This window comes from Podarcis gaigeae, assembly GCF_964106915.1.
Source record: "Podarcis gaigeae genome assembly, chromosome: 5".
Classification (NCBI taxonomy): Eukaryota; Metazoa; Chordata; class Lepidosauria; order Squamata; family Lacertidae; genus Podarcis; species Podarcis gaigeae.
In genome coordinates this window covers 59,629,834-59,651,255 of record NC_139681.1, presented here as the reverse complement: position 1 = coordinate 59,651,255, position 21,422 = coordinate 59,629,834, and the positions used below count along the sequence as shown (strand labels likewise).

The window sequence follows — 21,422 nt, the reverse complement described above, 5'->3', positions numbered from 1 at the left end:
TTTTTCTCTTTTATGCGGTGCTGTTTTTAATACTACTGGGCTGCAAGCTGTGCCTGAAACCTAGCCAAACAGAAACCGGGGTTTGATATTAACAGGGTTGCCAACTGTTGAACCAGCTTTTAAGAGCAGCTTGCTATGCAGGAGTTGGCAGGAGATAAACATTATCAGTTGCTCATTTCTGCAGGTCAAGTTGGTATAAAGAGTGCCCAAACAAGCAATAATGTTTTCTTTTGATCAGTTGACAGCTCAAGGTATAAAGTTGCTGAGTATTCCCTGAAGACCGTAGCTGTACCTTCTAAATGTTTTGAAGCCCTAAGACAAGGTGCAGCTACTGAAGACCTGGCAAACATCCAGGCCCAAACCCCAGAGACAGAAGAAAAAAGAGGGGCAGTTCTGTCAAACCCTCTAGCGAGCAACTGTTTTCTAGCAAGCGCTGGTCCCTGCCTTCAGTAAAGAAATTCATTACATTCAAGGGCAAAGAATGGCCCTGCAGCTTGCACTGAGCCAGATAAATTTGTTGTATTACATCAGCAGCAGCACAGGAAAGGAGGAGTGGGAGGAGGCGAGCAGCTCTCTGTGCTGGAAACTCACGGCTTCTCTCTGCATCTCCCTCCTGCTTTCCTTCACTACTTCTTACTTAAGAAACACAATAGTGATCGCCATGGCAACACATGCTCCCCTGGCACCTGCGCACTCACAGGTGGGATCCTCTGAGCCCTGAACGTGGTTCCCGGCCCCAAGCAGGTGGGGCTTGGCCCATCAGAGATGAAGTTGCTGCTAGGATGTTAAGCACTCTGGGTGACATCTGGGTCCCACCTTTTTTGTCTCAAAAACATTGCCTCATCCTTACGCCTGCTGCTGCCAGTGGGTGCCAGCTTCCCAGAATGCGGCTGGTCTATCTGACGTAGCCATGGACCTCCGTTCCAAGGACAAAGGGCAGGATGCAGGATTCCGAGAGGAAGGAGGCTGTTCTGTGTGGGAAGTGCTGGGCTCATCTGCCAGTACCTGTTACTCCAAGGACTCTGACATTTACCAGACTTCCCTGCAGGGAAACAACACCTGATTCCACTTAAAGCTTGCAGCATCTCTCCTCCCTACTCCCACACCTCACCACAGAAAACATGGAGCTCTCCGAGAACAATAATGTAATTGGCTGGGAAAAATCTCCTCAGGATTTTCCATCAAAACCTGGAGCTGGCTCAGACAGCGCTAACACACAAACACATGCACGCTGCAGGCCCCAAGATACTCGTGAAAGCACGGGTTCCCCTAGAAAATGCGTGACCCGGACAGAATGGAGCCCAATGTAACAAGGAGTGACTGAGACCTGAGAGACAGCAGATTCCCCCAGGGGGGTGACCCAGCCTTTGGCCCCATAAAGAACAAACCGCCAGCCGTATGGGCCTATTTAGCATCCCCAACCTTTCACCTCAGAGATTCCCACCTCCTTGCCTGCTGTGCGCAGGCCTCATTTACAGCATGCAAGGACATCTTGGAGCTGTTTCTAATGCTAATTCCCTCCTCCCCTCCCTCCAGAGGTGCACATTTAAGTTCTGTTCATCAGCTATCTGCAAATGTCACCCAAGAATGGTTTATATGCACATCTATTTCCTTGCTCAAATAAATAGTTTGAAGGGGGAAGGAGAAGTACTGGTGTAGATTGGCTGAATGAAGGTCTCTTCCATATTCATATATGTTCCAGGGGCTCTAGCACTGAATTTACGTCTAGTAGGCCCTTGTCTGCCATCATGAGGCCATAGGCGAGTCACCGTCTTTTAGCCTGAGCTCTTCACCAGTAACATGGGAATAATAGTGACTTATCCCCTAGAATTGTTATGAGAAGAAACAAGTAAATGATTGTTAACATGCTTTGGAAGTTGAACCATAGAGCAAAGCTCCCAAGAGGTCGCAACAGTGCCTTGCTTCCTGTAGGCCTGCCTGCAGCTTGGAGCCCATTCCTGATAGTAAAAGCCATCCAATTCCAAGCCTGAAAGCTATTTCTTTCCCCCAATTGCTTTTTAGTTTAATACAAAACTATTCCTTTTTAACTGTTCTCCTTCTTCAAGAAGATAGTTCAGGCTGTAAAAATGAATAATAAGGTATAACTGCTCTTTGGAGACCTGCCTGTAAAAAAACGATTCTCAGAAGCGGCTGCAGATGTATAACCTCATTAAACTGGGTCAGAGCTTCCAAGGAAAGCAGACTGCACAGAAAGGAGCCACTTGGAGATGTCTGGTGTCATTCTGTAAACCACAAGCCACCTTGGAGACAGCCTCCAGGAAACCACAGAAAGCGATAAAGGGCTTTTTCACATAGTCAAATCCCCACACACGTCTAATATCTAGTATGATACTCCTTGTAACTAGACAGGTTTGGGCATGTTAATGAGATGGGGGTAATCTGAATGCTGGGGAGGGGAGTGATATCCTCACAATAGGAGAACTAACCTGGGAAAGGATGGAGTGGATCCTCTTTTGCTACTGGGTAATAAAATAAAATTTTAAAATAAATATAAATAAATAGCAGCAGCTGGCCATTTATAGCACACTGTAGCCTTCCCCAACCTGGGGTCTTCCAGATGTTTTAGATGAGAGGTCTCATCATCCCTGACCATTGGCCAGATAGGCTGGGACTGAAGGGAATTGGATGTCCAAAACATCTGGAGGGAATCAGGTTGGGGAAGACTGGCATAATGAACCCATCATCTGGACCATGTTGTTACCACCCTTTTCTGAGTTCCCTAGGACAAAGAACTTCAGCAACTATGGGGGTTACTCTCTGGACCTTGGAGTTCTTTGCACTTGAGTTTCAGGCTGGTTTTGTTTCTTCCCAGCCAGGTCTCTAGACAAACTCTATAATTTTGCTGACTGTTCTGGCCTCCACCTCATCTTTGCATTGAATGCACTGCGCCGGAACCCCAACAATTCCTGGAACAGCTCCAATGCCCTCAGCTTGCTCAAGTACAGTGCCAGCAAGAAGTACAACATCTCCTGGGAGTTGGGCAATGGTGAGTGAGGTTTGGAGATGGAGATTTGGAGAAGGGGGTGGACGGGGAGGATTGGAGAGAAAATAAGCACTGGGGTCACCTTCTAGGTTAGGAGGAATTCTTAAGAACAGCCCAATGGATCAGCCCAGTGGCCCATCTAGTCTAGCATCCTGCTCTCACAGTGGCCAACCAGATGCCTGTGGGAGGCCTGCAAGCTGGAAACAAAGGCAACAGCAGCGTGCCCACTTGCTATTCCCAGCAACAGGTATTCAGCACCGTAATGTCTCCAACAGTGGAGATAGAACATAGCCATCATAGCTAGTAGTTGTTGAATGGCAGAAGTGGAACACTGCTACTGGGGGTGCTCATAGGAATCTGCAGGCAAAAAAGAGATTGATATCTTGATGGTACAGGGAAGGAAGGAGCTTGTGTGAGAAAGAAGATTTGAAAGTTTTCAGTAAAAACAGGGGGCAAATAGTGCAATCCTAAAATGTCTCTCCAGGAGTCCAACTATGTTGAATATCATTTATTCTGAGGTAAGTGTGCATATGTTTGCACTGTAATGAGCTATATAGAGTCATCTTCACTAGTCCTTTACTCATAGGGTCTCCATGCAGGGAGAGGGGAGAGGCGGCAGGGAGGTCAACACCATGTAGGTGCATCAGTGAGATCACTGGGTTTTCTCTGCCAATGTACCCACACAGTGCCAACCTCCCCTCCCTCTTTCCTGGTAAGGGGCCGTGACTCCACCTTCTCACTCATGGCTTTTACGGGGCACCATCTTCAGATCAGTCGGGTCAGAGTTGGTGAATGCTTGTTTCAGATCAGTCGGGTCAGAGTTGGTGAATGCTTGTTTCTGTTTGCTTCCAGAACCAAATAACTACCGCACCCTGACAGGGCGAGCAGTAAATGGTACTCAGTTGGGCAAAGACTACATGCAGCTGAAGAGCCTGTTGCAGCTGATCCGCACCTATTCCAGAGCCAGCCTGTATGGGCCCAACATTGGGAGGCCTAGGAAGAACGTTGTGGCCCTTTTGGATGGGTGAGTGATTTGATTCATGGCCAACAATGCAGGGACCTATGAAATCTTCCTCATACCAGAGACATCAAACCCATCTCTCAGTTTTAATCACTGCATAGCAATGAAAAGCTCTTCAGAGGTGGCTTCTTTGCTCATGATGGTGCAGTAATAGAAAAATCCATGCTTACCCCGGGCATACATCCATGGAAGGCAAAGTTGCAGCTCTTTGTGTCATATGAAGCAGTATACTAGCTAAACTGACAGTATGTGTCCTTGATTTCTAGCTGTCCAGAGTGCCAGGGTGCTGGGCAGACCATTTGAAGGTCCCTGGAGTATTCCATGATGTTTTAGACTCAAGTTGGTAAAATTGTCAGGACAATCAAAGCAAAGTGTCCATGCCTCATTGTTGACCCTCCTATAAGATCTCCTTTGTCACTTCCCTTCCCTATGTTCCAGTACTATTTCACCACTTTCCTGCCAAATTCTTAAGGCATTGGCAGAAGTTTTCATTGGCTGTTCCTTTCAAACACCCAAACCTTTCCTTATTAACAGTTGCTATATAGACTTTTATTCCATCTAAAGAGGAAGAAGCCTTGAGCAACCATGACTTGTAAGAGAAAGAGGACATTGCACAGATTGGCCAACGCTTCTGCACCAGCCTTTGATACAAAACTGGGACAACTGGCAAACACCCCAGAAACAATCTTAATAAACCTCAGAGCTTAGCACACAGCAACATGGTGAAAACTGACCAAGTAAAATGCAAACAAAGAAGACTCAAGTGTGCAAATATCATATCCCTGTCACTGGAGCCCCAGGTAACCTCAGTGGCTAGAAGCACTTTTTACCAGCTGTGACTGGTGACACAGCTACAATCATTTCTGGACCAGCAGAGCTTGATCACATTAGTTCAGCCATTGATGGCTTCAATATTGGATTACTGCAATGCACTCTTTGTGGGGCTTCCCTTTCTACAGAAGCTACAGTTAGTGCAGAATGCTGCAGCATAGTTGCTGAGAGGAGTGATACCTGTTACTATATAACACCTCTGCTCAGATATCTGCACAGGTTGCCCATTTGCTATTGGTCCAAGTTCAAGGTGTTACCATTAGTAGTATATCATTAGTATATTGTTAATATATAAAACCATTAGCAGCTTGGGACCAGTTTACTTAAGGGTCTGCCTTACCCCATATATGCCCTTTGGACCAGTTTGATCTGCAGAACTAGCACTATTGCAGATGCCACATAAGACTCATTCCACACAAGTCACCATACAGTTTGGAATTCCCTGTCTATTAACACCAGGCAGACATCTTTGCTGTACTATTTTCTGCTTTTGTTTTAAACATTTTTGTTTAGGCGGGTCTAAAGTTATACATGCTTGATTTCATTTTAGCTACTGTTGATTTAAATCATTTTTAAAATATTATTAAATACCTGGAGTAAATTGTTTTTATTGATAATATATATAATGCTATATTTTCTGTTTTTCTAAACTGCTAAGAGGTTTTTTTTTTATAAAAAAAACACAACAACAACAATCAAGCAGTATATAAATTTTGTTAAATACATAAAAATAGAAAGTTGCAGCAAAATAATGTAATATTGTCAGCAGCATTAGCTGTAATGCTGAGGAAGAAAGCATGCTGCCACATCTTCTAGGTAGCAAAGCTGATGAACAAATTGGAAACATTTCTGGGCAACCTACAAAGATGGCAAATAGGCTAGAAGGCAAATCCCACGAGGAAAGGCCAAAGGAACTGGGTTTATTTAGCTTTAAAGACATGTATGTGGAGAGAGTATGGTGAAATTTTTCATAGAATCATAGAGTTGGAAGAGACCACAAGGGCCATCGAGTCCAACCCCCTGCCAAGCAGGAAACACCATCAGAGCACTCCTGACATATGGTTGTCAAGCCTCTGCTTAAAGACCTCCAAAGAAGGAGACTCCACCACACTCCTTGGCAGCAAATGCCACTGTCAAACAGCTCTTACTGTCAGGAAGTTCTTCCTAATGTTTAGGTGGAATCTTCTTTCTTATAGTTTAGATCCATTGCTCTGTGTCCGCTTCTCTGGAGCAGCAGAAAACAACCTTTCTCCCTCCTCTATGTGACATCCTTTTATATATTTGAACATGGCTATCATATCACCCCTTAACCTCCTCTTCTCCAGGCTAAACATGCCCAGCTCCCTTAGCCGTTCCTCATAAGGCATCGTTTCCAGGCCTTTGACCATTTTGGTTGCCCTTCTCTGGACACGTTCCAGTTTGTCAGTGTCCTTCTTGAACTGTGGTGCCCAGAACTGGACACAGTACTCCAGGTGAGGTCTGACCAGAGCAGAATACAGTGGCACTATTACTTCCCTTGATCTAGATGCTATACTCCTATTGATGCAGCCCAGAATTGCATTGGCTTTTTTAGCTGCCGTGTCACACTGTTGGCTCATGTCAAGTTTGTGGTCAACCAAGACTCCTAGACCCTTTTCACATGTACTGCTCTCAAGCCAGGTGTCACCCATCTTGTATTTGTGCCTCTCATTTTTTTTGCCCAAGTGCAATACTTTACATTTCTCCCTGTTAAAATTCATCTTGTTTGTTTTGGCCCAGTTCTCTAATCTGTCAAGGTTGTTTTGAAGTGTGATCCTGTCCTCTGGGGTGTTAGCCACCCCTCCCAGTTTGGTGTCATCTGCAAATTTGATCAGGATGCCCTTGAGTCCATCATCCAAGTCGTTGATAAAGATGTTGAATAAGACCGGGCCCAAGACAGAACCCTGTGGCACCCCACTAGTCACTCTTCTCCAGGATGAAGAGGAACCATTGATGAGCACCCTTTGGGTTTGGTCAGTCAGCCAGTTACAAATCCACTGAGTGGTAGCATAGTCAAGACCACATTTTACCAGCTTCTTTACAAGAATATCATAGGGCAGTGCTCCTGAAGGTAGGAGTCTATCAATTGATGAAGATGATCATCCAAATGTCATAGACCAAGTGGAGCAAACAGCACGCAGACCTAGTGGTGGGAGGAAAAAAATCCTTAAATAAGAGGCACGGGGGAATGATTAATGGACTTCAATGTCTGTACACTAATGCACAAATCATGGGAAATAAACAAGATGAGCTTCAGCTCTTGGTACAGCAAACTAAATATGACATAATAGGCATCACTGAAACCTGGTGGGATAAGTCCCACGATTGGAATGTAATAATGGAGGGATACAATCTATTTAAGAGAAACAGACCAGACAAGAAAGGAGGAGGAGTGGCGTTATATGTCAGGGATGTGTATACCTGTGAAGAGATCCAAGATTGAGAACCTCAAAGCCAAAGTGAGAGCATTTGGGTCAAAATTAAGGGAGAGAAGAATAACAGTGACCTCATTGTGGGAGTTTACTATAGATCCCCAAGCCAAACGGAGGACATAGATGATGCCTTCCTGGAACAGATGGCCAAGCATGCAAAAGGAAGGGAGATAGTAGTAATGGGGGACTTCAATTACCCGGATATTTGTTGGATGTCAAACTCAGCCAAGAGCATAAGGTCAAACAGATTCCTCACTGGCCTTGCAGACAACTTCATTGTCCAGAAAGTGGGAGAAGCAACAAGAGGAACAGCCATTTTAGATCTGGTCCTAACCAATGTTGATGACCTGGTTGTGGGGTAGAAGTGGAAGGATCATTAGGCGCGAGTGATCATGCTCTTCTGAAGTTTACTATACAGCGGAAAGGAGCAGCCAAGCATACTAGGACTCAATTTCTTGACTTTAAGAAAGCCGACTTCATAAAACTTAGGGAAGTGCTGGGTGAGATCCCATGGACAGTAATACTAAAAGGAAAGGGAGTTCATGATGGCTGGGAGTTTGTTAAGAAGGAGATAGTAAAACCACAACTTCAGGCAATACCAATGAGACGGAAACATGGAAGGTGCCTAAAGAAGCCAGGGTGGCTATCTAAAGAACTTTTAACTGAGTTAAGATTTAAAAAGGATGTGTACAAAAAATGGAAAAGGGGGGAAACCACCAAAGAGGAATTCAAACAGATAGCCAGCACGTGTAGACACAAAGTCAGAAAAGCTAAAGCACAGAATGAACTCAGGCTTGATAGAGAGGTTAAAAGCAACAAAAAAGGCTTTTGTGGGTATGTTCGTAGCAAAAGGAAGAACAAAGAAACAGTGGGGTCACTCAGAGGAGAAGATGGTGAAATGCAAACAGGGGACACAGAAAGGGCTGAACTCCTCAATGCCTTCTTTGCCTCAGTCTTCTCCGATAAAGAAAACAATGCCCGACCTAAAGAATTTGGAGCAAATGATTCAGCAGAGGAAACACAGCCCAGAATAACTAAGGAGATAGTACAAGAATACTTGGCTAGTTTAGATGTATTCAAGTCTCCAGGGCCAGATGAACTGCATCCAAGAGTATTAAAAGAACTGGCAGATTGGATCTCAGAACCACTGGCAGTCATCTTTGAGAATTCCTGGAGAACAGGCGAAGTCTCGGCAGACTGGAGGAGGGCAAATGTTGTCCCTATTTTCAAAAAGGGAAAAAGAGAGGACCCAAATAATTACCGCCCAGTCAGTCTGACATCAATACCAGGGAAGATTCTGGAGCAGATCATTAAGCAAACAGTCTGTGAGCACCTAGAAAGGAATGCTGTGATCACCAATAGTCAGCATGGATTTCTGAAAAATAAGTCAAGTCAGACTAACCTGATCTCGTTTTTTGACAGAATTACAAGCCTGGTAGATGAAGGGAACGCAGTGGATGTAGCCTACCTTGATTTCAGCAAGGCATTTGACAATGTCTAAAATTGGTTTTAAAATTGGTTAACGTGTGATCCTATCCACGCTTGCTCTGAGGCAGGGGTAAAGGAGAAATTCGTTGCAGTTTTCATTTAAAAGTGAATTTGTCAAATTTGCACCTTCTGAAACAACATGCAAACGGAAACATAACACTCATCTGAATTTTTTGATGCAGGTTCTCCAACTAAATAATGCATATGTTAGGGTAAAGTGTGCATAAACATGAAATTATTAGCAAAAACAATGTACAGAAATGCATTACGGTGGGGAAGATTGCAAAATGTGTGCATTAGTCAAAACTGAATATCAAAATGTATTTATTAGGAGAAATTTGTACTAAGATGCTGATGAATTTTCATGAGAAGTTTTTTTAAAAAATAAATCGTAATTTCCTGCAAAATGTGGAGAACTGAATTTAAGGTTGAAAAAATGAAAATTGATTATATGGACACTCTCCATATAAGGCACATGTTCTGCCACTGAGCTATGGCCATTCTACACAGTGGCCGTTTTCTCTGGATCTGACATAATTTATGCATTCACTCATTTATTATAGAAAATACGGGTGATGCCACTGCTGAATTATGGCACTCTAGTGTTTTCCCTGTTGCCCTTTCATCACTTTTAAGACTTGGTGTTGATTTCTCTAACTTTGTGTGGAATTGTGCCACTGTCCTCTCTACTGTGGAGCAGGAAAGTACTATTTAGTCATATGGCTTGCCCTTTCCCTCAGAGTGTTATCACATCCAATTGCTCTTCTCAGGAAACTGTTGTTGTTGTTTAGTCGTTTAGTCATGTCCGACTCTTCGTGACCCCATGGACCAGAGCACGCCAGGCACTTCTGTCTTCCACTGCCTCCCGCAGTTTGGTCAGACTCATGTTTGTAGCTTCGAGAACACTGTCCAACCATCTCGTCCTCTGTCATCCCCTTCTTCTTGTGCCCTCAATCTTTCCCAACATCAGGTCTTTTCCAGGGAGTCTTCTCTTCTCATGAGGTGGCCAAAGTACTGGAGCCTCAGCTTCACGATCTGACCTTCCAGTGAGCACTCAGGGCTGATTTCCTTCAGAATGGATACGTTTGATCTTCTTGCAGTCCATGGGACTTTCAAGAGTCTACTCCAGCACCATAGTTCAAAAGCATCAATTCTTCGGCGATCAGCCTTCTTTATGGTCCAGCTCTCACTTCCATACATCACTACTGGGAAAACCATAGCTTTAACAATACGGACCTTTGTTGGCAAGGTGATGTCTCTGCTTTTTAAGATGGTGTCTAGGTTTGCCATCGCCTTTCTCCCAAGGAGCAGGCGTCTTTTAATTTCGTGACTGCTGTCGCCATCTGCAGTGATTCTCAGGAAACTATGGGCAATTATAGCTCTGTGAGAGGATTAGTGGTCTCCTAATGGTTCTCAGCACCCTAAACCAACTACAGCTCCCAGAATTCTCTGGTGGAAGCCATGTCTGTTTCAAGTGATATCATAGTGCTTTAAACGTCCAGTGTGAATGTGGTCTTGGACTGTCGACCCTTGGGTTTTTCTTTTTCTTTAAAAGACCGACTATCTACATGTTAAAAGCAAACTGATTCCCTGTGTCTGCCCAGCCAGAATTGTGAATCAGGTTTCCCTGAAATGAATACTAACACAATATTGTACCTGAAATCTTGCTGCGTTTGGGGAAGGAGAGATGCTTTGGGAACTCGGTGTATTTCGTTCCTTTAGTACTACTGAGCTAGTTGGCTGCCTGCAGGGCAGAGAGAAGAATCAGAGACGGACATGTGGTCAGGTGCAAGGGAATTTCCACAGATGGGACAGCCAGCCCCACTTGATGAAGTGTTAATTAGGCTATTCAGGGAACCAGAGCTGCTCAGAACAGTCTGTATCTGTTCCCTACTTTGTGGGGTGGAGGGTCAGGAGTCGTAGCATTTCTCAGAGTTCCCAAAGAATCAGCGGAGTTGTTAGCAGGGAGACTGAGATGACCTCAGCCTAGATTCAGCCCCTGTGTGGAACTTGGTTCCTAAACGATGGATGATATTTGGTGAGTAGAATGTGATGTTATATTTTCCTCTCCAGAAATATCAGATAAAAAATTATTTCCCTTCTCAGAAGTGCAATGGTTGCCTTCTGGCATCCTTGTGTATAGGAAACTGGTGTCACTCTTTCACTGTGTGCAGCCTTCCTAGGTGTGAATCCAAGATAGAGGATACTAGTTTTCTCTGAAACTATTGCTTTTAAGCTAAATCCTCATAATTATATTTCCTTCTCTTACACTGAAGGCCATGTGGCCCTTTCTCTCCAGCTTTCTGGTCTCCAAATTATACTACTACTATTAGTAGTAGTAGTAGTAGTAGTAGTAGTAGTAGTTGCAGTGTTTACATTTATATCCCACCTTTTGAGATGGCAGAGGGAAAGAGAGGGGAAGCGGTGGAAGCAGAGCTGAAGGATGTCTTAATAAAGTACATGCTTTCCTCACTCAAAGTGAGCCTGGATTCTAGCCTGCATTTGCAGTGCTTTTGACAGAAGGCTTTATCAGTGAATCAAATATGGACTGAATCCAATATGGACTGAGTCATCTGTCATGCCCTTTCCCCCAACTTCTGGCAATGACCAGTGTGTGTGTGGGGGGGGAGTTTGCATGTTTAAACCATCAAAAGTTCATGTATGCCACCCCCCATTTTTTGGGGGGGTGAAGGGGTGGGAAATCTGCTAAAGTGCTCCAAAGAGGAAGAGTGGGGGATTTGTGATGTCAGAAGATAGCAGCCAATCTGTGTTGTGAAAAGCTGGCAATTGCTGCAAACTAGCAAAACTGGTTTTCCTGGACCACAGCCCTGGAGAAGGTTAGGTACGTGTGACGAGAACTTGATGAGTGTGTTTCCAGAGTGCAGCAGTTCCTCTTTTTATGTAAATCCATACACATTCTTTCAAGGGGAGTTATGCCTCAGTTGTCTCACTGAGACCAAGCGTTCATTGTATATGTATTTTGGCATTTTTGGTACTCTTTAGTACTCTCCATTTTGACTGGAATACTTAGCACCTGAATAAAAATTTAAACCAGGCTTTGTGAATGAGATTCTTTAAAAATTCACAGACCCCATATCTTAAGGGAGGAGGCATAGAAAGACATTACACCATATTCCCCCCCCCCTTTTGTAAAATAAGATGTGTTCCAGATTTTTCTGCTTTCTTTGTGTGAGAGGGTTGTGTTTTTTCTGGTAAGGCGAACATAATTTTTTTTCTCCAATGGTTAAAAAATACATGGAAGAATTATGTAAATGATTATTTTGTTTTTATTTAAGTATTCAATAATTCATCTGCCTATGCTTAGCAAAATATATAAATTTATGAGGCAAAATATTGAGTTTGTTGTCGCATAATCTGCTGTCTTCTTAGCTGTGAGTCTGACCATATGACCCAAAAACCCTTTGAAGTACCTGGACCAAACACTGGGCCTCCCCAGCTACGGAAACCAGAGTAGTAAAAACACTTTCAAAGTGTGAAACTGTGTGGAAATGTATTACGAGGCTCTCTTATGCCATAGACATTTGGTCATGTGGTACAGATGTACATGTAGAAAAACTGGATTTAATATGGGGAAAAATATTGGGTAGTTTTCAACTAACTGTTACTCAGAGTAGACCCATTGAAATTAATGATCCTAACTTAGTCACATTCATTAATTTCAATTAATTTCTACTGAGCAAAAGTTAATAGAATACTACCCACTATGTAGCACTGAAATAAATGAGTCATCTATGTATGATTTCACCATATTACAGTGAATGCCATTGGTACACAGGGTATAACATATGAAGCAGCCCTTAGATTCCCATCCAGTGACTGACTGTCACTCTAGATACACAGGTAGGGAAATGGTCTAGGACTTGAGGACCATTTCTTCCCACATTGCTTGTTCATAACTCACTTACCTGATGCCTAAACTGCACACTCTGTAAACTGGTGTGCTCTTCAAAGTAGATATATGACACACAGGGAGAGAAAACAGATGTGGGTCAGGGGAGAAAGTCACACATCAAAGAACAACCATCACGTGCCAAAGAAATCTCATGAGGATGTACCAATTATCTCGAGTCTTCATGGAAGAAAGAAGATGTCTCAGAAGAATGGAGAAGGACAGATATATAATGGCTATATTTAAGAAGCAAGAAAGGAGAAATTGAGGAGTTATAGGCCCATTAGTCTGACTTTTATACCCTGGAAGTTATTAGAATGGGTTATAAATCAATCTGTTTTAAGCACCTATGGGAAAACAGGATAATTGCTAGTAGCTGGCATAGATTTATGAAGACGACAACAGGGAAAGCCAACCTAGCAGACTTTTGGCAGGGATCTGCTCTATTAGATCAGGCTAGAACAGTAGGCATTGTATTTTAGCAAGGCTTTTGATGTCATTTCACATATGCAAAATGGAAATACAAGTAGACGGAAATATCATCAGGTGGGAATACAAGTTGTTAAACAGTTGAACATTCAGAGGAGATTAATTATTTCAACTAGGGATAGGACAGGTGTTCCAAGGGAATGTTGTGTATATCCAACAATCCCATTTTTTACAGATACTCAGCTGTTAGAGTTGTTGCCATGTGGATACCAGAGAGGGAGGTATGGAAAATGTAGATATGCTTTTTGGATCAGCAGATGACATCTTGCCTATGAACTTGTGTTATCAAGATCTGGCTGGATGAATCATCTGGTCCAGTGTTTGACCAATTGGTTCCAGCTGGATACTTGATATGGCACCAGCTTCACCTTCTGAACATTGTTCCTGCCACTTCTATTTTTCAAAGACTCTTCTAATCTTTGCAAATGAATTATCACCTAGGAGGCTCCCTGTGGGGGTAAGAAAAATCACCAGGTGGGGTAGAGATGAAGGGATCAGGGAGGGGTTGCACATAACGTGATCCCGTCAACATAGGGAAATCATAATTGAGAAGTGGTCCTCTAAATATTTCAAAAGCTTGTCTGCTCATGCTGACAAAGACTCATCCACTAAGAAGTAGATCGCCTTTCCTATTTTGCCACACCCCCTACTTCCATTTTGTGTCCATCAGCCTAAAGGAAACAATGCAGCCTGCCCTTTTCCTGTTGCTGTGGGCATGTTCGTGGAATTTTTATTTTTTAAAAAAGCTCTTTTGCACAGAACTGCTCAAAAGAGCTGTACTGAAAGTAAAACTAAAATTTGCCCTTGTGGGTACAGGAAGTGTGAAAAGAAAAGAGGAAGAAAGGAAGGGGTAGCCTTTTATACCAGCAACTCCAAATCCTTGCCACGCTTGGAGTGACACATTTTTTTAATTATTATTATTATTATTCTTGGCTGCTCCTTTGTGCAGATCTCATTTTCTGGTAAGCTTGATATTTCAAAAACGAAATAGAAAAGTGTGCCTGGACAGGTAAACAAGTGCCTGTGTGCATACCCAATGTATTTCATATATCCAATCAAGCACAATCCACTAGTGTGGACTGGAAACATGGAGATAGATTTTAAAGTTGAAAGTGCTCTGGTTTGGATATGAGGGTGCATAAATGTGCACATAGAATGTCTTAGGGTGGACACGATGCTTACCAAATTTGTAAAGTACTCAGAAGCTTTGCAGGACAGAGATAGCATGCAAAGCAATCATGATAACTTGGACAGCTGGATGGGCAACAAATGAAATTCAGCAAAAGGGAATGGAAACTATTACCAATCAGAAAAGATGAAAGAAGTGCTGAATATGCACATATTGGGCAGAGGTAATGCTCTTTTAACAAGATTAGCAGTGCAATGGTACTCCAAATTAGGAGAAAGCCAGCCTTGGTTTCATTAGCACAGACAACCTATCTAAAACACTGGGAGTAACAGGACCATGGTACTTGGCTCTGCTTTGGCCTCAGTAAAGAACACTGTATATTGTTTGGGGCATCAAATATAGAGGGACATAATATAATTCATAGGAGAGCTAAATATGATTGTCTGTATGGAAGAGATAAGAAACCCCCCACAATCCTGACTTCATTAACCTTAAGAAAAAGGACATTCCTATTGAACTATACACACATTGATGGAAATGAATGAAGTCAACCACAAGATGTGGATGATAAATACAGTAGCCTTACCTACCAGATTATAGATTTTTTTATAATGTATCATGAAATTATTTGTAGCATATGTACACAATGGTACAGATGGTGCGCACTCTGTTTAAAAGCACCGCAACCAAAGAAATACGAATAGAAAAGAAAACACGCTCCTCCCCTGGCTGTGAAAGAGAGAGGAAAGAACCACAGGGAGATGAGCTACATATAAATGTTATTAGCTGGGGCTGAACTTCTCCATGTCTTTAATTTAGTAGCACATATCATTTCACAGGACTGCACATTAACATTTCATTCCATGTGGATGGGCATGGGGAGAACAGAATGTATAAATCACCACTGGAGCACATTGACTGCCCAGCATATCATGTTCATTACTCTGCCCATCTTTGCTATTTATGTACACAGCGAGGAACTGAGAATTACATTAAATGTGCATTTTTTCTAGATAATGTTGAGACTGCTCAAACAAATAACTATTCTGGCTGCCTTCCTGACAGCAATAAAGGGGATGAGTCAAATATCAGTTCTATGGGGCTCTAGATCATGGTGAGCCAATGTGGTGCCTTCCAGATGTCATTCAGCTCTCATAACCCCAGCCAGCATGGTCAGTGCTCAGGGATGATGGGAGTTGGAGGGCACCATGTTGGCTATCCCTACTCTTGATGGCAGAAGAGATGGAGACGCCTGTATTCCAGTTCTCCTATGCTAGTTAAAAAATTCATAGCATCCGAACTATCTGTGTTGTGAGCATTTTGCACACACCATGAATTTAAGTGGAGCCCTAGAACCTTAGAGACTTTTTTTTTCATATTCCTAATCAAACTGACACACATACTCACAAACAAACAAACAAACAAACAAACAAACAAACAAACAGGCTGCTGTCTGTTGTGTGTGTGTGTGTGTGTGTGTATGTGCATAGCATGTTTCAAGTCACAGAGCCACAACATATGATACGAGACATGGTATTACCCCCATCCACCCAATGTGTTGCATCTTGCCCTTGTTCTTTTTACATGGCTGTCATGGCTATGGAGAAGACTTGAAAATGTACACACAGAAAAACCAAAAGGAGCTTTTGGGGGAAGGGAACGTCCTATTGTTTTCCCATATCTTATTGCCCCTGCTCCAAACTTCTCCTGATTTTGGGGGGCTTCTGTTGCCCCTTTTTTTGATAAACCAAAATACTGCAGTCAAAATAATCATGCAAATTTGAATAAGTCAGTCTCAGCAAAGTGTGGTGGTTTCTGCCATGCAAAACTGGCAAAGTTGCAAGAGGTCTACCAAATTCTGACTTTCCTTATTGTCATGTACAGCTCTCTGATGTGCTGTTTGCTGCAAACCATACTGCATGCATCATAAAGCCTTGGAAATTTGCTATCTAAGATAACATAGCATGGTTTTTGATATGCATGCTGGGTGCGCAACACCAAACTACAAGGAAAGAAATGTTTTTTGGTTCTTGGAGATGCTGGGAGCACACTTTAAGCTTCCTTTCCTTTCAGAGTTTTTGGGGTGCAGGCACTATAGGAGATTCATTCTTGGATCCTTCTGATTCTCCCTGTTCCCTAGGGAGTCAGTTCTTGGAGCAACTGCGGTACCAAAGGGCTAATCTGAAGCTATTGCAGTAGTATCATAGCACCCTGAGAACCTTCACCAACCCCTTCGGAGAGTTTCATTAATGGGTCCAGTTTAGCTTAGGTTCTCCTTTCCAAAAAGAATCTTCTTTCCAATCATAACTGGAGTAAATAAGGGTATGGGTTTTGCTATATCCAACTATTACTTTAAATTGACAAAAGCCTACTGATTCAATGTTGGTGTGATATTGCATAGCAGAAGAACAGTATGCCATACTTGGACATCTTGGGAATGTTAGTGGCCTGTACTGATGTGAGCTGTGAGTGCATGTATGTATGTATGTGTGGACCACTCTCATTTCCAGAAGCTCACATATTTTCTGTATCTCACAGGTTCATGAAGGTGGCAGGGAACACAGTGGATGCTGTTACCTGGCAACAGTAGGTATTTCCCCCTTTCCCTTTCCAATATTTCTAAACATGCATCAATTTGGGCAGAAGTCAAGAACTGAGCCAGACATCGATAGAACACTATCTTCAGACAAAGAACACAGAGAGAGACTTCTAAGACTACCTTTCCCATTCTATTTTCTTGAGTTCACTCTGTTGGCTAAGGAGAAACTTCTCTAGTTATATGGACAGGCTAAACTCTTGCAGACAGCAGAACTTACGCTGTGAGAAGAATACCAGCTATGTAGCAAGGAATTCTACCACTCATGTTGGTTTGGGTGTCAGAGGCTTCCCTAGTGTGAAGCTCAGGGTAGGCTAAGAATAAATCCTATACGATAAGTCTTGCACATTTCAGTATCAATGCAAGAAGATATTCAGAGAAAAGATTGCCGCACACCAGTGCCCTATGTGTGGCAGAGGGATGATGTCCTCACAGAAACCTACTGTGTGATGAATATTTCAAACGGCAGAACTTGTCTGCTAGCACTGTTCTTCCCTCACTAGTGTGAGAAACTGGAAGTCACAGGACAAGCTGACTGTGAATATACAGGGATGTTTTCAACTAACTTTTACTCATAGTAAACCCACTGAAATTAACACACCTAGTCATAGTCATTAAATCCAACATGTGGGTTGAGTCACAGAGAGGTACTTTTATTGACATTTCTGCCTTTTTTGCCATTTACCTTAGCAACCAGGTCTGTCTACTCTCTGGGGTCATGTGATAGCTTTAGAAAGACACATGTGCAGCATTTACCTAGCCTGAATGGGATATTGTCCTGGTTTAACCATGTTGCTGAAGGTGACCTGATCAGGAGCAAGGGCCACTTTTAGAAATGGTGGGCATAGAATTCTTGCTGCGGCAAAAAATGGGCTGTGATCCACAGGCAGTTCTCTTAATGAAGAGTTTGCTCAGGTTAGCGTGACTGGTGTTCCTGCTGCCTAACAACATAGCCTGAGAGCAAGCATGGATTGAATGCCAAGTAATGACAGTCCCTTGTCCTTAGAAAGTTGTTGATGCTCTGTTGTATTTGTTGGCATCTTCAGAATGATGCTGCGCCAAATTGGTATTAGCTTGTACAGACATTTTTGCCAAAATAAATTTCTGGCTTTCCAGGATTCCATGGGGTTGATCCACTAGTGGTGCTGAAACTATCCCTTGTTCCAGAGATTGACTGTCAGTAATCTCTAGGCTAGGGGTGTCTAACCTGTGGCTTTCTGGATATTGTTGGACTCCAGCTCCCATCAGTCTCAGTCAGCATGGTCAATAGGCCCCACATGAGGAAGAGAGCTCTCGCACTCAAACATTATGATTTTGACTGAACAAAGGCAGGATGTGTGTTAGCCTTTCTCTAGTGATTGACAGAAAGTGAAGCTTTATAGAATCAGATAGAAAGAAGGGCCCTCAAAACTTGTCAAGATTTACACTTAGGCAAGATATTATATTATACAAGACCCCTTTATGATGCTTTAATGCCTTCAGCTACACGGAAGCACCATCAGTTTTGCATTCTGAAGGAAGTTCTGTGGTGCACGCAAAAGTGTTTCCCAGGTTATAGCCACAGAATTGCACTTACAGAGAACTCTGTGTTATTTGGAATAACATGGGTTCATGATTCCAGACTATACCTGCTTCATTTGTGTGTGAAACTCCATGATAATCGTGTTGGAAACAATTATGCATACCATATAGCACTCCATTCATTCTTGGACTCCAGACTCCAGTGAAGCGTCTTTTCTAAATTTACAGAGATTCAGGAGTGCTACGCTGATCACTCTCCCAGGCACAGTGGCTACACAATGACTATCTTACCTGTGCATGAGATCTGTTGCTATCACTCATTGAGTGCCGTGGGGTTGATGACAGAACTTTTGCAATGTATTTGTTCATGAATCAGAGCCTTGGTTCATATACACTGATGTAAGCACATATGGTATTGTAGCATACCAGTGGAACAAATGAAACATTTGTTGTAAGAATGCATTGAGTATTTTGCTGCAGAAGGAATCACTCTACAGGAGATGCCCTTAAGACTGAAATGGAGGAAAGGAATTCAAAGTGAAAAATGTGCAATATCCTGTGGTGTGTGTCTACTCATCTGGGTGGTTAGTGTCCATCTCTCTATCACGAAGAACAAAGCCCATCCATGTGGGTCACACATCCCCCCCCCCCAATCTAACATGAACTGTTTGAGAAAATCAGCACTTTTAGATAGCAGCAATGGCATGAGTTTAATTACAGAATGTTGTACTAATGCTGGGCTTGATTCTTTGCTACTTGTTCCATACCTTGATTCCATGAAATAGATAGCCTTTTCAGGGGGAAGTTGTGGGAAAACTTCACCCACACACCCTTTCCCCATCAAGTAAGCTCCTGCTTTTTCTGGGGAAACTTCATCTGCCCTCCCCTTTCCCTGTAAAGAGTGCCTGCTGCCATCCTTGCTGTAGTTGCTTTGTAGGGGAAAGGTTAGTTGCTAAAAAAGTAGTGTGTGTGCCCCAGCACTGGAGCAAAACAGCAGGCACAATGAATTTTCACTGAAACCGGACAGCATTGGAGGTGAGGGATATGTTGTAGGGAATCATGTGAATTTGTTTTAGAAGTGATCAAAGCAGATTGGTAGACAAGCAATTCAAAGGGGTGGGGCTCACAAACACCACCATCCACATCACAGACCAATCGCCCCAGAGTCAGACTTCAAATGCTTGCAGAGTACAGTTGAAAGAGAATTTCCAGAAGTGGCTAAAATAAAAACTGTAAGAGTCTGGGATCACACCTGAAAAAAGGAAATAGCTTCTGAGAAACAAGCAGAGAGCTTTCTTGGTAGTGGCGCCCGCTCTGTGGAATGCCCTCCCATCAGATGTCAAAGAAATAAACAACTACCTGACTTTTAGAATACATCTGAAGGCAACCCTGTTTAGGGTACAGTGGTACCTCGCAAGACGAAATTAATTCGTTCTGCGAGTTTTTTCGTCTTGTGAATTTTTCGTCTTGCGAAGCACGGATTCCAACCCAAAATCCAAAAACCCCCCAAAAAGTTTTAAAAGTTTAACTTACCAAATGGCTGCAAAAGAAGTTTTGGAAAAGCTTCAAAAATCACCAAAGTCTTCAAAAACCTCAAAAAAGGCTCAAAAAAGGAAACAAACTTGCAAGACGTTCTCGCCTTGCAAAGCAAGCCCATAGGGAAATTCGTCTTGCGAAGCAACTTAAAAAACGAAAAACTCTTTCGTCTTGTGAGTTTTTCGTCTTACGAGGCATTCGTCTTGCGAGGTACCACTGTAGTTTTAAATGTTTTATGTTTATCGTGTTTTTAGTATTTTGTTGGGAGCTGCACAGAGTGGCTGGAAAACCCAGGCAGATGGGCGGGTTATATACATAATAATATATCATCATCATCATCATCATCATCATCTAGATTTTCAGGAACTGAGAGGGAGCAAATGGTGACAATACCAGAGATGGAAGAAGTATTTTGTGCAGGAAACCTGTGCCTTGCTGAATAGCTGCAGGGGGAAGGTGCCAGCTTCCCCTTCCCCAGCTAGTGAGAAAAAACTGGGAGGTGGGACGAAGAGAGGAGGTGGTGGGGCTCTAATTCCAAGCAGACCTTCCTGGAGCAGGAATGGATTTGGAAATTCCTGAGTGTTGGGAAATGGCTTTAATGCAATTAACTGAAATAAAAGGAGGGGGTCAGATAATGGGGCAAAGGTTCCTCTACCATAAAGAGGAGTAAAACAAAAACAGCTGTTCTGAAGCCCTCAAACTCTGCTCATTAAATCCCATCTGAGGCTAATGGTTTGGGCCGTTAATTGTGGGTGGTGTCTTAAAATGATACTGATGCTTTCATAGTTTTGCTTAGTGTAAGAGGCAGCTGGCATCCCAACTCTCCAGAAATGGCTTGCATGGGCTTTTAAGCATGCAGGTAGGCAGCAAGCACAGTGCAGACAGTAATGTGGTGCTGAATTGCATGATTAGATATGTAATAGACATTTCTTGTCCATGATTCACCTTGGGCTTTTGCTGCTGAAGTTAACATGTTGATGGGGAGAGGAAAATAACCCTTCCAGTCTTCTTTAAGTTCCTGAACTGAAGAGCTGCCAGCAGAGCAAATATATTGTTACACACCACTCAAATCTCCATGAATGGTGCGAGATTCTAAGGGATGCAGATGCACTAACCAGGGTCTATGTTTCCTTTTGGGACAATGTGCCACAACAGAGACTGTGGTGTCTTTACGATATATGAAAATAATGTTTTTTCTGCTACCACTGAAGCTGATATTATTTTGCTCAGAAGCCTGATTGAGCTTCAGACTACTGCTCTTGGGAAGGAGTGCGGTCTTCTTCATTAATTTCCTAACCCCAAACCTCACAGTAACTATACCATTCAGTTGTAGGGCTCAACTCCTGCCATATTTGTCCAAACAGCATTCCCCACTATGCTTCCAGATGTGCTAGCAAACATTTTAAGTCAAACATGCTGTGCAGTCCCTTTGTTTTAATCCAAGGGA

The 21,422-nt window shown here is 42.9% G+C and overlaps 1 protein-coding gene across 2 annotated transcripts in view; it reads left to right on the top strand.

The window, feature by feature from the left end:
- The window catches only part of HPSE2 (heparanase 2 (inactive)), a 115,825-nt gene that overhangs the window by 75,309 nt on the left and 19,094 nt on the right, over positions 1–21,422 (top strand). For both annotated transcript variants that reach the window (XM_083740057.1, XM_083740058.1), the window contains 3 exons: positions 2,834–3,007; positions 3,857–4,028; positions 16,861–16,908. In XM_083740057.1, the coding sequence (XP_083596183.1) occupies positions 2,834–3,007; positions 3,857–4,028; positions 16,861–16,908 (394 nt within the window). The remainder of the gene's footprint in view (positions 1–2,833; positions 3,008–3,856; positions 4,029–16,860; positions 16,909–21,422) is intronic.